The sequence below is a fragment of the Dendropsophus ebraccatus genome, chromosome 11 (assembly GCF_027789765.1).
Source record: "Dendropsophus ebraccatus isolate aDenEbr1 chromosome 11, aDenEbr1.pat, whole genome shotgun sequence".
Classification (NCBI taxonomy): domain Eukaryota; kingdom Metazoa; phylum Chordata; class Amphibia; order Anura; family Hylidae; genus Dendropsophus; species Dendropsophus ebraccatus.
Window position 1 is genome coordinate 3,383,965 of NC_091464.1, and position 14,329 is coordinate 3,398,293.

Sequence of the window (14,329 nt, forward strand, 5' to 3'; positions counted from 1 at the left end):
GGTAATTCAATCTGCTAATCAAATCAGCCGGGTGGTGACATGTCCAGTGCTGCATATCCTGGAGCCTGGCGGGGTCCCGGAGTGGCAATCTGGCGCTGGAGAGGCACAGGGACAGGTGAGTTATGAGAGTTTATGTTCCTGCCCAGCCCTGGACTGTAATTTAACCTTGTAAAGCTGATCCAGTCCAGATCCCACTCAGAGCCGGATCCATGACGGTTGGTTGAATTCTCTGCATAGACTTAATACAGGAGTAGGGAACCTTGGCCCTCCAGCTGCTGCAAAGCTACAACTCTCATCATGTCTGGGGTCAGGTACACTACCTGCAGCTAGTTACGCCTCTTGTAGCCAGGTATACACTCAGATATGCCCCTTGCAGGGATTTGCCTATTTCCAGACAGATATGCCCCCTGGCACATCCCGCTGCAACAAGAAGTCATGGTGGCTGTGGCTAGTGAGGGCGTCAGCATATACAGACGGTGCAGCTGGCAGGCACTGCCCCCGGAAGGCCAATAGTCAGTGCGTGGTATGGGATGGGTTTTTGACCAGAATTCTTCCATGACATTTGGCCAGATGATCTCACACGGCTGACATTTACCCCAAGTTCCCTGTGGTTTGTGCCGGTCGTGAGCTGGTGACACTGCTGAACATCTGATGAGGCGGACGGCTCTCACCCCATATCTGCAGAAAACCCATGGACCCCAATAACCTGACTGAAGCCCAGAACGTTTAACCCTGGTCTTGTCTGGATGGTTTCTGCTCAGATCTGTGTTATTCTACAGAACAGAATCCCGTAGAACAACATGTACCACATCCGTACGCCACAACTGGTGTAAACTGCAGCCAATTACAGCTCAGCTTTCATGTTACCAGAGCTAGAAGCTGAGCTGTGATTGGCCGCTGCGAGTTGGATGCAGCCTTAGGGAATTTTGGAAAACACGGATACAGCCATAGGCCCCTTCTATGTTTTCCTGGCAGCCTAAGGGATTCCCACGTTCTGTGAAACACTGACAGCGCGGACGTGGAAGCCCTGTAGTGGACACTCTGCCTGCCTGGTATGATGCCGGGAGCGGGGAAAGTGTTTGAATACTGGCGGCACTGTAATGACACGACCAGGAATCTATCTTTTTTTTTTATGTGTTTCTATGATCTGATTGGAATTTTTGAAATGTTATTTTTGTATATTTTTATGGGGGCGGCCATCTTGACTAAGCGGCTTTTAACAGCATTTTAAGATATTCTTTACAGCAAGCCCCATAGGAGCACAAGGCTGGAGTAGACCCTATTGACTACAATGGGAGCATTTGGTGGGCATGCTCTGTGACCTGTCCAGAGGGCAGTGACGGGGGAGGCTGTGAGCTGTTATCGTTACACTGGTGTCATCATTCCCTATAATCCTGTCTGTGAAGATAAGGAGGGCACAGCCGGAAAGTGACCCGTACAGCAACAGCCAACACCCCGGGGGCGGATAACAGAAGAACATATGGAGGAGCACAAAATAACAAAGCAAACACATTTAATAACCATATAACTTTATTCATACAAAATGTCAATACAATGTAGTCATTGATCAGGCTTATTATGCATCAACAGATTCTTCAAGGGTTTGTTCACCCCAAAAATTTTTTCTGTCAAACCAACTGGTGCCGCAAACTGAAAGACTGGAGATTTTTTGATAGAAGCATTGTATTTTAAGGGGATGCCCAGCAATTAACAGCTTGTAATAACTTACCTTGGTTATGTAGAAAACAATAAGGAGCCAATGCTTACCTGGCTGTGCTCCCCTGTGGTGTCGATGCTTACCTGTCTGTGCTCCCCTGTGGTGTCGATGCTTACCTGTCTGTGCTCCCCTGTGTCCTCCTGTGGCGTCGATGCTTACCTGTCTGTGCTCCCCAGTGTCCTCCTGTGGTGTCGATGCTTACCTGGCTGTGCTCCCCAGTGTCCTCCTGTGGTGTCGATGCTTACCTGGCTGTGCTCCCCTGTGGTGTCGATGCTTACCTGGCTGTGCTCCCGTGTCCTCCTGTGGTGTCGATGCTTACCTGGCTGTGCTCCCCTGTGTCCTCCTGTGGTGTCGATGCTTACCTGGCTGTGCTCCCCTGTGTCCTCCTGTGGTGTCGATGCTTACCTGGCTGTGCTCCCCTGTGTCCTCCTGTGGTGTCGATGCTTACCTGGCTGTGCTCCCCTGTGTCCTCCTGTGGTGTCGATGCTTACCTGTCTGTGCTCCCCAGTGTCCTCCTGTGGTGTCGATGCTTACCTGGCTGTGCTCCCCAGTGTCCTCCTGTGGTGTCGATGCTTACCTGTCTGTGCTCCCCAGTGTCCTCCTGTGGTGTGATGCCCCACCCGCTGACTTTAGCACCTTCACTTCGGGAGTGACAGCCTGTGTAGCCAATTACTGGCCGTGTCGCTGTCCTATCTCAGTCAGTGATTGGCTGAGCGAGCTGTCACTCCTGAATCTGTATCAGAAGTGGAGGCCCTGCCGTCAGCGGAGGGGGCACAGGGGAAGCACGGACAGGTAAGCACAGGCTCTTTATTGTTTTCTACGTAACAGCAGCAAGATATTAGAAGTTGCCTAACGCTGGAGAACATCTAAAATGCAACTGAAAACTGAAAAACCGAATTTGCGTGTAGACTTACTTCTTGGTGCGACTGACCAGCGTGCTGGCAACGACAAAGCTTCGGAAATCCCTACAAGATTAAGAAGAAAAAATTTTATCTCATACATGCCAGTGCTATACAAACATTACCTTGCAGAAACAGATACTCTGTCGAGGTTATCCAGGGCTACAAAAACATGTCCGCTTTCTTCCAGAGACAGCAGCACTCGTCTCCAGGTCAGGTGTGGTTTGCAATTAAGCTCCATTCACGTCAATGGAAATGAGATGGAAAACCTGTACCCAACCTGGAGACACGAGCAGTGAATGGAGCTGAATTGTAATACCACGCACAACCTGAGGCATTCGCCTTTTAGTGAATTTTGATGGGGAAAGTGGGCGGGGCCTAACTTAAGACCAGTATACGAGTACCCTGGTCTTCATTGTTCTATGTTCTGGAAGCACAGACAGAAAGAATAAAGATACAAAGTGTCTCCTATCTAAGTGTCAGCTTTTTGAAACCTAAATTTATGATAGCAGATTTCCTTTAAAGTCCACGGCTCTGGATGCCTGGAATGATCGATCTGGATGCCTGGAATGATCGATCTGGACCGATGGATCTGGATGCCTGGAACGATGGATCTGGACACCTGGAATGTTCTGGATGCCTGAAACAATGGATCTGGATGCCTGGAACGATGGATCTGGACACCTGGAATGTTCTGGATGCCTGAAACGATGGATCTGGACGCCTGGAACGATGGATCTGGACGCCTGGAACGATGGATCTGGACGCCTGGAAGGATCGATTTGGACGCCTGGAAGGATCGATTTGGACGCCTGGAACGATGGATCTGGACGCCTGGAACGATGGATCTGGAACGATGGATCTGGACGCCTGGAACGATCGATTTGGACGCCTGGAACGATGGATCTGGATGCCTGGAACGATGGATCTGGACGCCTGGAAGGATCGATTTGGACGCCTGGAAAGATGGATCTGGAACGATGGATCTGGATGCCTGGAACGATGGATCTGGACACCTGGAATGTTCTGGATGCCTGAAACAATAGATCTGGATGCCTGGAACGATGGATCTGGACACCTGGAATGATCTGGATGCCTGAAAAGATGGATCTTTACGCCTGGAACGATGGATCTGGACGCCTGGAAGGATTGGCCTGTGAACTCCCAGGTACCTGGATCTTCAAGAGAAAAAATCATCATTAACAATCAATCACAGAACATTATCATTTCATACAACCAACTTAAAGGAAACAGCAAGGTGATGGTCCCAGCACTCCCAGGTTAAAATATCAAAAAATTCTTTATTGCATATCAAAAAATGAAGAATAAAAGCTCATAACAAGATTTGCTGCAAACCTACGCGTTTCGAGTGTATGCGTGCCTAACCATGATTAACCCCTTAGTGACCGCCGATACAGCTTTTTACGGCGGTCACTAAGGGTCCTTATTCTGCTACCATCAGCTTTTTACGGCGATGGCAGAGAATAAGGCTGCGGGGCCGGGACGGCCCCCACCCCATCCCCCCAGCTACCGGAGGTAGCTGAGGGGTTGGGGCAGTGTGTGGGGTCCGTCCCGGCTCCCCCCCCCCTTACCGACGATCGCCACTATTAACGTTATGTCGGTAAAGGGGATTACCGGTGCCGCCGCTGCTTTTATCTCCCCCCGCCGTGAATCCACGGCGGGGGGAGATGAAATAAGTGTCCCCTCAGACCCCAGATCAGCCCCCCCTAGTAGGGAATCACTAACCCCCCTCCCCCGGCGGCCATCATTTCCAAGATGGCCGCCGCCATCCCTGCGAACAAACAATGTTTGTTCGCAGGGATGGAAAAGTTTAAATGAATGAAAGCCCCATGCTCTCCGCCACCGAAAGTAGCAGAGAGCATGGGGCAGTCATCGGGGACCTCCCCTGTGGTCCCGGTACAAGCGATCAGCGGTATATACTATATACCGCTGATCGCTTGTACCATGTGCCGCCGGCACTTTTTATCCCCTGTCACCATAAATGATTGGTGACAGGGGATAAAAAGTGATGTCCCCCCACCCCCCAAGTCGCCCCCCACCCCCCCTGTCATCCCCGTCCCCCAGTCATCCCCCCCTTCCCCATATACTCACCTGATCTTGGAGCTCTGTCCTTCTCGACGTCCTGGCTGGTTATGAAGTGCGCATGTGCTCCACAACCAGCCAACTCTGGAAAATTTAAAGTGACAGAGACCAATTTGGTCTCTGACACTGAACTATGATTACTGAGATAGAAAATATCACAGTAATCATAGTAATACAGTGAAAATGAATATGTAAAGTACAAAAAGTGACAAACATACAAAAAAATAAAACACACACTTTTTATTATAGTAATAATTGCAGTTTACTCCCTAATTACCCCTAACCCTACCCCAGATTACCCGTAACCACCGCACGTTGCTTATAACCACCGCACGTTGCCCGTAACCACCGCACGTTGCCCGTAACCACCGCACGTTGCCCGTAACCACCACACGTTGCCCGTAACCACCACACGTTGCCCGTAACCACCGCACGTTGCCCGTAACCACCGCACCTTGCATCTGACCACCGCACGTTGCCCGTAACCACCGCAAATTGCCAGTGACCCCCTCCAGATTGCCCGTAACCACCCCAAATTACCTATAAGCACTTCAGTTTATCAGTAACAATCCCAGATTGTCTGTAACCCTTCCAGGTTGCACATAACCCCCCCAGGTTTCCCGTAATCACGCCAGATTACATGTAACCCCCCAGATTGCACGTAACCACTGCACATTGCCTCTGACCACGCCACGATTCCTCTGACCACCCCAAATTGCCAATGACCCCCTCCAGATTGCGGTGCCCATGCCAGATTACAGGTATCCACCCGAGATTACCTATAAGAACTTCAGTTTATCCGTAACCACCCCACATTGCCCGTAACCACCCCAGATTGTCTGTAAGCACAGCAGGTTGCCCGTAACCACCCCACGTCGCCTCTGACCACTGCATGTTGCCTCTGACCACCCCAAATTGCCAATGACCCTCTCCAGATTGCGGTAACCATGCCAGATTACAGGTACCCACCCAAGATTACCTATAAGCACTTCAGTTTATCTGTAACCACCCCAGGTTGCCGTAACCACAGCAGGTTGCCCGTGACCACCCCATGTTGTCCGTAACCACCCCAGATTACCTGTAACCACCTCAGGTTGCCCATAACCACCCCTCGTTGCCCGTAACCACCCCACATTACCTGTAATCTCATTTTTTTTTATTTTATTTTAGTAACTGCGCTATTCTAATAACCATTACTAGCTACGGTTTTGCTCCAGTAAATTGGCGCTCCTTCCCTTCTGAGCCCCGCTGTGTGCCCATACAGTGGTTTATGCCCACATATGGGGTACCGTTTTACTCAGGAGAACCTGCGTTACAGATTTTGGGGTACGTTTTCTCTCCTGTTTCTCGTCAAATTGAGAAATTTCAAACTAAAAGAACATAATATTGGAAAAAATTGAGTTTTTCATTTTTACTGTCTACTTTTGAATACTTTCCTGTAATACCTGTGGGGTCAAAATGGTCACCACACCCCAAGATGAATTCTTTGAGGGGTGCACTTTCCAAAATGGGGTGACTTATGGCGAGATTTTACTTTGATGGCACTACAGGGGCGCTGCAAACGGACCTGGCGCTCAGAAACTTCTGCAGCAAAATCTGCATTAAAAAAGCTAATTGGCGCTCCTTCCCTTCTGAGCCCCGCTGTGTGCCCATACAGTGGTTTACGCCCACATATGGGGTACCTTTTTACTCAGGAGAACCTGCGTTACAAATTTTGGGGTACTTTTTTTCTCTTGTTCCTTGTGAAATTGAGAAATTTCAAACTAAACAAACATATTATTGGAAGAATTTGAGTTTTTCATTTTTACTGTCTACTTTTGAATACTTTCCTCTAATACCTGTGGGGTCAAAATGCTCACCACACCCCAAGATGAATTCTTTGAGGGGTGTACTTTCCAAAATGGGGTGACTTATGGGGGTTTTTCTCTCCGCTGGCACTACAGGGGCGCTGCAAACGGACCTGGCGCTCAGAAACTTCTTCAGCAAAATCTGCATTGGAAAAGCTAATTGGCGCTCCCTTCCTTCTGAGCCCCGCTGTGTGCCCATACAGTGGTTTACGCCCACATATGGGGTACCATTGTACTCAAGAGAACCTGCGTTACAAATTTTGGGGTGCTTTTTCTCTCATTTTCCTTTTGAAAATGAGAAACTTTAATCTAAACATATATTATATTGGAAAATGTTAATTTTCCATTTTTTTACTGCCTAATTGTGAATACTTTCCTCCAGCCCCTGTAGGGTTAAAATGCTCATTATACCCCTAGATTAATTCTTTAAGGTGTGTAGTTTCCAAAATGGGGTCACTTATGGGGGTTTTCAGGATACCAGACTTCTAAATGCATTTAAAAAAAGAACTGGTCCCTAAAAAAACCAGTTTTGGAAACTTTCATGAAAATGTGATAATTTGCTGATAAATTTCTAAGCCCCATAACACCCTAAAAAAGTAAAATATGTTTCCCAAATTATGCCAGAATAAAGAGGACATATTGGTAATGTGACTTAGTAACTAATTTATGTGCTACGACTTTCTTTTTTTAGAAGCAGAGAATTTCAAAGTTCATAAAATGCAAATGTTTTTAATTTTTCATGATATTTTGATGTTTTTCACAAAAAACACACAAAGTAGTGACCAAATTTTGCCACTACCATAAAGTGCCATATGTGACGAAAAAACAATCTCAGAATCGCTAGCATACGTTACAGCATCGCTGAGCTATAAGAGCATTAAGTGAGACAGGTCAGATTTTGAAAAATGAGCCTGGTCATTAAGGCCCAAACTAGCTGCAGCACGAAGGGGTTAATCAGCAAATCTTGTTATGAGCTTTTATTCTTCATTTTTTGATATGCAATAAAGAATTTTTTGATATTTTAACCTGGGAGTGCTGGGACCATCACCTTGCTATTTCCACTATCGAACAGGCAACTGGCCGAAGCCGGACCTGTGCACCCTCTCTTTATGAACTGAGATCTTCCCACATCCATGTCAGCTGACTACCATTACACTTTTTGTTGTTTAACCAACTTAAAGGGGTTCTCCAGTGTTAGAAAAACATGGCCGTTTTCTTTCAGAGACATCACCGCCCATCTCCACTTTGGCTGCAGGTTTTGCAACTCAGAAAGTTATATAGATTTTATACTAGATTCTTCTAGTACTTATCAGCTGCTGTATGTCCTGCAGGAAGTGGTGTATTCTCTCCAGTCTGACACAATGCTTTCTGCTGCCACCTCTGTCCATGTCAGGAACTGTCCAGAGCAGGAGAGGTTTTTTTTTTATAGGGATTTACAAATCTATATAACTTTCTGATACCAGTTAATTTCAAAGAAAGAGTTTTACTGGAGTACCCCTTTAATTGCAAAATACTCCTAAACTGAAGACAAAAGTGGTGCTGTCTCTGGTAGAAAGCAGACGTGTTTGTAGCGCTGGATAATCCCTTTAAAACCTCCCTGTGTTACTTGGAGCAGGTGGGGAGCCGTAGTTCCTGATTAGTGGCGGTCAGACACTGCGGCAGCTGCTGACTGGACAGGTCCGTCGCCGACCGATAACCAGGAGGGGCTTGTTCCCATGTGAAACACGGACAGCACGGGCGGGGAAGCCCTGAAGCGGAGTCCTTCCCTGGGCGGCATAGTGGATCAATATCATACCGCGGCTGCTACACCCCGTATATGTAATATAACCGCTACAACCCTTTGTATGTAATACTGCCGCTACACCCCGTGTATGTAATACTGCTGCTACACCCCGTGTATGTAATACTGCTGCCCGACCTCATGTATGTAATACTGCCACTACACCCCGTGTATGTAATACTGCCGCCCGAGCCTGTGTATGTAATACTGCTGCCACACCCCGTGTATGTAATACTGCCGCTACACTCCGTGTATGTAATACTGCCGCTACACTCCGTGTATGTAATACTGCCGCCCGAGCCTGTGTATGTAATACTGCTGCCACACCCCGTGTATGTAATACTGCCGCTACACCCCGTGTATGTAATACTGCCGCTACACCCTTTGTATGTAATACTGCCGCTACACCCCGTGTATGTAATACTGCTGCTACACCCCGTGTATGTAATACTGCTGCCCGACCTCATGTATGTAATACTGCCGCTACACCCCGTGTATGTAATACTGCCGCCCGAGCCTGTGTATGTAATACTGCTGCCACACCCCGTGTATGTAATACTGCCGCTACACTCCGTGTATGTAATACTGCCGCTACACTCCGTGTATGTAATACTGCCGCTACACTCCGTGTATGTAATACTGCCGCTACACCCCGTGTATGTAATACTGCCGCCCGAGCCTGTGTATGTAATACTGCTGCCACACCCCGTGTATGTAATACTGCCGCTACACCCCGTGTATGTAATACTGCCGCTACACCCCGTGTATGTAATACTGCCGCCCGAGCCTGTGTATGTAATACTGCCGCTACACCCCGTGTATGTAATACTGCCGCCCGAGCCTGTGTATGTAATACTGCTGCCACACCCCGTGTATGTAATACTGCCGCTACACTCCGTGTATGTAATACTGCCGCTACACTCCGTGTATGTAATACTGCCGCTACACCCCGTGTATGTAATACTGCCGCCCGAGCCTGTGTATGTAATACTGCTGCCACACCCCGTGTATGTAATACTGCCACTACACCCCGTGTATGTAATACTGCCGCTACACCCCGTGTATGTAATACTGCTGCCCGAGCCTGTGTATGTAATACTGCCGCGACACCCCGTGTATGTAATACTGCCGCCCGAGCCTGTGTATGTAATACTGCTGCCACACCCCGTGTATGTAATACTGCCGCTACACTCCGTGTATGTAATACTGCCGCTACACTCCGTGTATGTAATACTGCCGCTACACTCCGTGTATGTAATACTGCCGCTACACCCCGTGTATGTAATACTGCCGCCCGAGCCTGTGTATGTAATACTGCCGCTACACCCCGTGTATGTAATACTGCCGCTACACTCCGTGTATGTAATACTGCAGCTACACTCCGTGTATGTAATACTGCCGCTACAGCTCGTGTATGTAATACTGCCGCCCGAGCCTGTGTATGTAATACTGCTGCCACACCCCGTGTATGTAATACTGCCGCTACACTCCGTGTATGTAATACTGCCGCTACACTCCGTGTATGTAATACTGCCGCTACACTCCGTGTATGTAATACTGCCGCTACACTCCGTGTATGTAATACTGCCGCTACACTCCGTGTATGTAATACTGCCGCTACACCCCGTGTATGTAATACTGCCGCTCGAGCCTGTGTATGTAATACTGCCGCTACACCCCGTGTATGTAATACTGCCGCTAAACTCCGTGTATGTAATACTGCAGCTACACTCCGTGTATGTAATACTGCCGCTACAGCTCGTGTATGTAATACTGCCGCCCGAGCCTGTGTATGTAATACTGCCGCTACACCCCGTGTATGTAATACTGCCGCCACACCCCGTGTATGTAATACTGCCGCCACACCCCGTGTATGTAATACTGCCGCCACACCCCGTGTATGTAATACTGCCGCCACACCCCGTGTATGTAATACTGCCGCCACACCCCGTGTATGTAATACTGCCGCTACACCCCGTGTATGTAATACTGCCGCCACACTCCGTGTATGTAATACTGCCGCTACACCCCGTGTATGTAATACTGCTGCCCGACCTCATGTATGTAATACTGCCGCTACACCCCGTGTATGTAATACTGCCGCTACACCCCGTGTATGTAATACTGCTGCTACACCCCGTGTATGTAATACTGCTGCCCGACCTCATGTATGTAATACTGCCGCTACACCCCGTGTATGTAATACTGCCGCTACACCCCGTGTATGTAATACTGCTGCTACACCCCGTGTATGTAATACTGCTGCCCGACCTCATGTATGTAATACTGCCGCTACACCCCGTGTATGTAATACTGCCGCTACACCCCGTGTATGTAATACTGCCGCCACACCCCATGTAATACTGCCGCTACACCCCGTGTATGTAATACTACCGCCACACCCCATGTAATACTGCCGCTACACCCCGTGTATGTAATACTACTGCCACACTCCGTGTATGTAATACTGCCGCTACACCCCGTGTATGTAATACTGCTGCTACACCCCGTGTATGTAATACTGCCGCTACACCCCGTGTATGTAATACTGCCGCTACACCCCGTGTATGTAATACTGCTGCCCGACCTCATGTATGTAATACTGCCGCTACACCCCGTGTATGTAATACTGCCGCTACACCCCGTGTATGTAATACTGCTGCTACACCCCGTGTATGTAATACTGCTGCCCGACCTCATGTATGTAATACTGCCGCTACACCCCGTGTATGTAATACTGCCGCTACACCCCGTGTATGTAATACTGCCGCCACACCCCATGTAATACTGCCGCTACACCCCGTGTATGTAATACTACCGCCACACCCCATGTAATACTGCCGCTACACCCCGTGTATGTAATACTACTGCCACACTCCGTGTATGTAATACTGCCGCTACACCCCGTGTATGTAATACTGCTGCTACACCCCGTGTATGTAATACTGCCGCTACAGCTCGTGTATGTAATACTGCCGCCACACCCCGTGTATGTAATACTGCCGCCCGAGCCTTTGTATGTAATACTGCTGCCACACCCTGTGTATGTAATACTGCCGCTACACTCCGTGTATGTAATACTGCCGCTACAGCTCGTGTATGTAATACTGCCGCCCGAGCCTGTGTATGTAATACTGCCGCCCGAGCCTGTGTATGTAATACTGCCGCTACACCCCGTGTATGTAATACTGCCGCTACACCCCGTGTATGTAATACTGCCGCTACACCCCGTGTATGTAATACTGCCGCCACACCCCGTGTATGTAATACTACCGCCACACTCCGTGTATGTAATACTGCCGCTACACCCCGTGTATGTAATACTGCTGCTACACCCTGTGTATGTAATACTGCTGCTACACCCCGTGTATGTAATACTGCTGCCCGACCTCATGTATGTAATACTGCCGCTACACCCCGTGTATGTAATACTACCGCCACACTCAGTGTATGTAATACTGCCGCTACACCCCGTGTATGTAATACTGCCGCTACACCCCGTGTATGTAATACTGCAGCTAAACCCCGTGTATGTAATACTGCCGCTACACCCCATGTATGTAATACTGCCGCTACACCCCGTGTATGTAATACTGCCGCTACACCCCGTGTATGTAATACTGCCGCTACACCCCATGTATGTAATACTGCCGCTACACCCCGTGTATGTAATACTGCTGCCCGACCTCATGTATGTAATACTGCCGCTACACCCCGTGTATGTAATACTGCCGCTATACCCCGTGTATGTACTAATGCTGCCCGACCCCATTTACTTCCACACCAGACATAACCTAAAGGGCGGCCTCGCTGGATAATAGACGCATCCTCAGAGCATTCATCCAATCTCCCCCCTTACCTCTAGGCCGATGTTCTTCTCCATCAGTCTGACCACGTCTTGCTGGTATCGTCTCCTTCTCACTGTGATTCCACATAAGCCGGATGCATCTGTTTTTGCTGCAGATAAAAATAATAAAAAGCATAAAAGGCATAAAAAGAAGAGCTGGAGGCTCGAGTGTGACAGCCCCGAGTGTGACAGCCCCGAGTGCGACAGCCCCGAGTGCGACAGCCCCGAGTGCGACAGCCCTGCTACATACTAACCAATACCACGGACTGCTGGAAAGATGTCCGACACCACGGGTTTACCTGACGTCAGTCCAGCTATGAACTGGTTGTGTTTGGGGAAATCATTTTTAATTTTCCTTTAAGGGGCTTTCTGGGCCGTTTACACTGATATCTCAGGACATCCACCACCCCCGCCAATTGTCCGCGGCTCCAGCATATCCTCAATGAGAGGGATCTGAAACAGAAACTACATTTATCATGCAGCGGTGTCTCTGGGTTACTGCAGCACAGCTCCCATTGAAGTGAATGACACCACTTCTACTAGGCAATGAGCGGCGGTGCCCACAGCTTCTGGCCCGTCATTGTATATTTGGCGGGAGTGTTCGCTGTCTGGGGGAAGAAGGTGGTATAACTGAAAGTGTCCCTGTCATTAGAACTTTCAAAATCTAAATCAACAGATGTCAAATAAAGCAAGTTTGCAACATACATTCGTTTTGTTATCATGCTAAAAAACAAAGCTGAACTTACCAGAAATCCAGGTCCAGTCTCCAGAAGGCAGCTATATACCAGCTATACTTACTTTATCCAGGTCCAGTCTCCTGAAGGCTGCTATATAAAAGCTATACTTACTGTAACCAGGTCCAGTCTCCTGAAGGCAGCTATATAACAGCTATACTTACTGTATCCAGGTCCAGTCAGTCTCCTGAAGGCAGCTATATAACAGCTATACTTACTATATCCAGGTCCAGTCTCCTGACTGCTATATACCAGCTATGCTTACTGTATCCAGGTCCAGTCTCCTGAAGGCAGCTATATAACAGCTATACTTACTGTATCCAGGTCCAGTCTCCTGACTGCTATATAACAGCTATACTTACTGTATCCAGGTCCAGTCTCCTGAAGGCTGCTATATAACAGCTATACTTACTGTATCCAGGTCCAGTCTCCTGAAGGCAGCTATATACCAGCTATACTTACTGTATCCAGGTCCAGTCTGCTGACTGCTATATAACAGCTATACTTACTGTATCCAGGTCCAGTCTCCTGACTGCTATATAACAGCTATACTTACTGTATCCAGGTCCAGTCTCCTGAAGGCAGCTATATACCAGCTATACTCACTTTATCCAGGTCCAGTCTCCTGAAGGCTGCTATATAACAGCTATACTTACTATATCCAGGTCCAGTCTCCTGAAGGCAGCTATATAACAGCTAGACTTACTGTATCCAGGTCCAGTCTCCTGAAGGCAGCTATATAACAGCTATACTTACTGTAACCAGGTCCAGTCTCCTGAATGCTGCTATATAACAGCTATACTTACTGTATCCAGGTCCAGTCCCCTGAAGGCTGCTATATAACAGCTATACTTACTGTATCCAGGTCCAGTCTCCTGAAGGCTGCTATATAAAAGCTATACTTACTGTAACCAGGTCCAGTCTCCTGAAGGCAGCTATATAACAGCTATACTTACTGTATCCAGGTCCAGTCTCCTGACTGCTATATAACAGCTATACTTACTGTATCCAGGTCCAGTCTCCTGACTGCTATATAACAGCTATACTTACTGTATCCTGGTCCAGTCTCCTGACTGCTATATAACAGCTATACTTACTGTATCCAGGTCCAGTCTCCTGAAGGCAGCTATATAACAGCTATACTTACTGTAACCAGGTCCAGTCTCCTGAAGGCAGCTATATAACAGCTATACTTACTGTATCCAGGTCCAGTCAGTCTCCTGAAGGCAGCTATATAACAGCTATACTTACTATATCCAGGTCCAGTCTCCTGACTGCTATATACCAGCTATACTTACTGTATCCAGGTCCAGTCTCCTGAAGGCAGCTATATAACAGCTATACTTACTGTATCCAGGTCCAGTCTCCTGACTGCTATATAACAGCTATACTTACTGTATCC

General features: G+C 48.2%; 1 protein-coding gene across 2 annotated transcripts; it reads right to left on the minus strand.

The window, feature by feature from the left end:
• Nucleotides 1-1,553: 1,553 nt before the first annotated feature.
• On the minus strand, nucleotides 1,554-13,096 carry LOC138767466 (serine/arginine repetitive matrix protein 5-like). Of its 2 annotated transcripts, XR_011358800.1 has the most exons (3): nucleotides 12,206-13,096; nucleotides 2,632-3,794; nucleotides 1,554-1,658 (listed from the first exon to the last, which is right to left on the minus strand). XR_011358800.1 is itself a non-coding variant. In XM_069944972.1 (2 exons), exons 1-2 carry the CDS (start codon nucleotides 12,336-12,338, stop codon nucleotides 3,136-3,138), a joined length of 792 nt encoding a protein of 263 aa, XP_069801073.1. In that variant the 5' UTR covers nucleotides 12,339-13,096; the 3' UTR covers nucleotides 1,554-3,135. The 2 variants fall into 2 exon arrangements, 1 of the variants encoding a protein (XP_069801073.1); XM_069944972.1 differs by having other exon boundaries at nucleotides 1,554-3,794.
• Between the last annotated feature and the right edge of the window lie 1,233 nt (nucleotides 13,097-14,329).

Bases quoted from the DNA above. Each gene is read 5' to 3' on its own strand.
- LOC138767466 (XM_069944972.1), bottom strand. From the start codon at position 12,338: ATGCCTTTTATGCTTTTTATTATTTTTATCTGCAGCAAAAACAGATGC. The intron at 3,795-12,205 runs GTAAGGGGGGAG...TTTCTCTTGAAG, and splicing joins AGAAGAACATCGGCCTAGAG to ATCCAGGTACCTGGGAGTTC.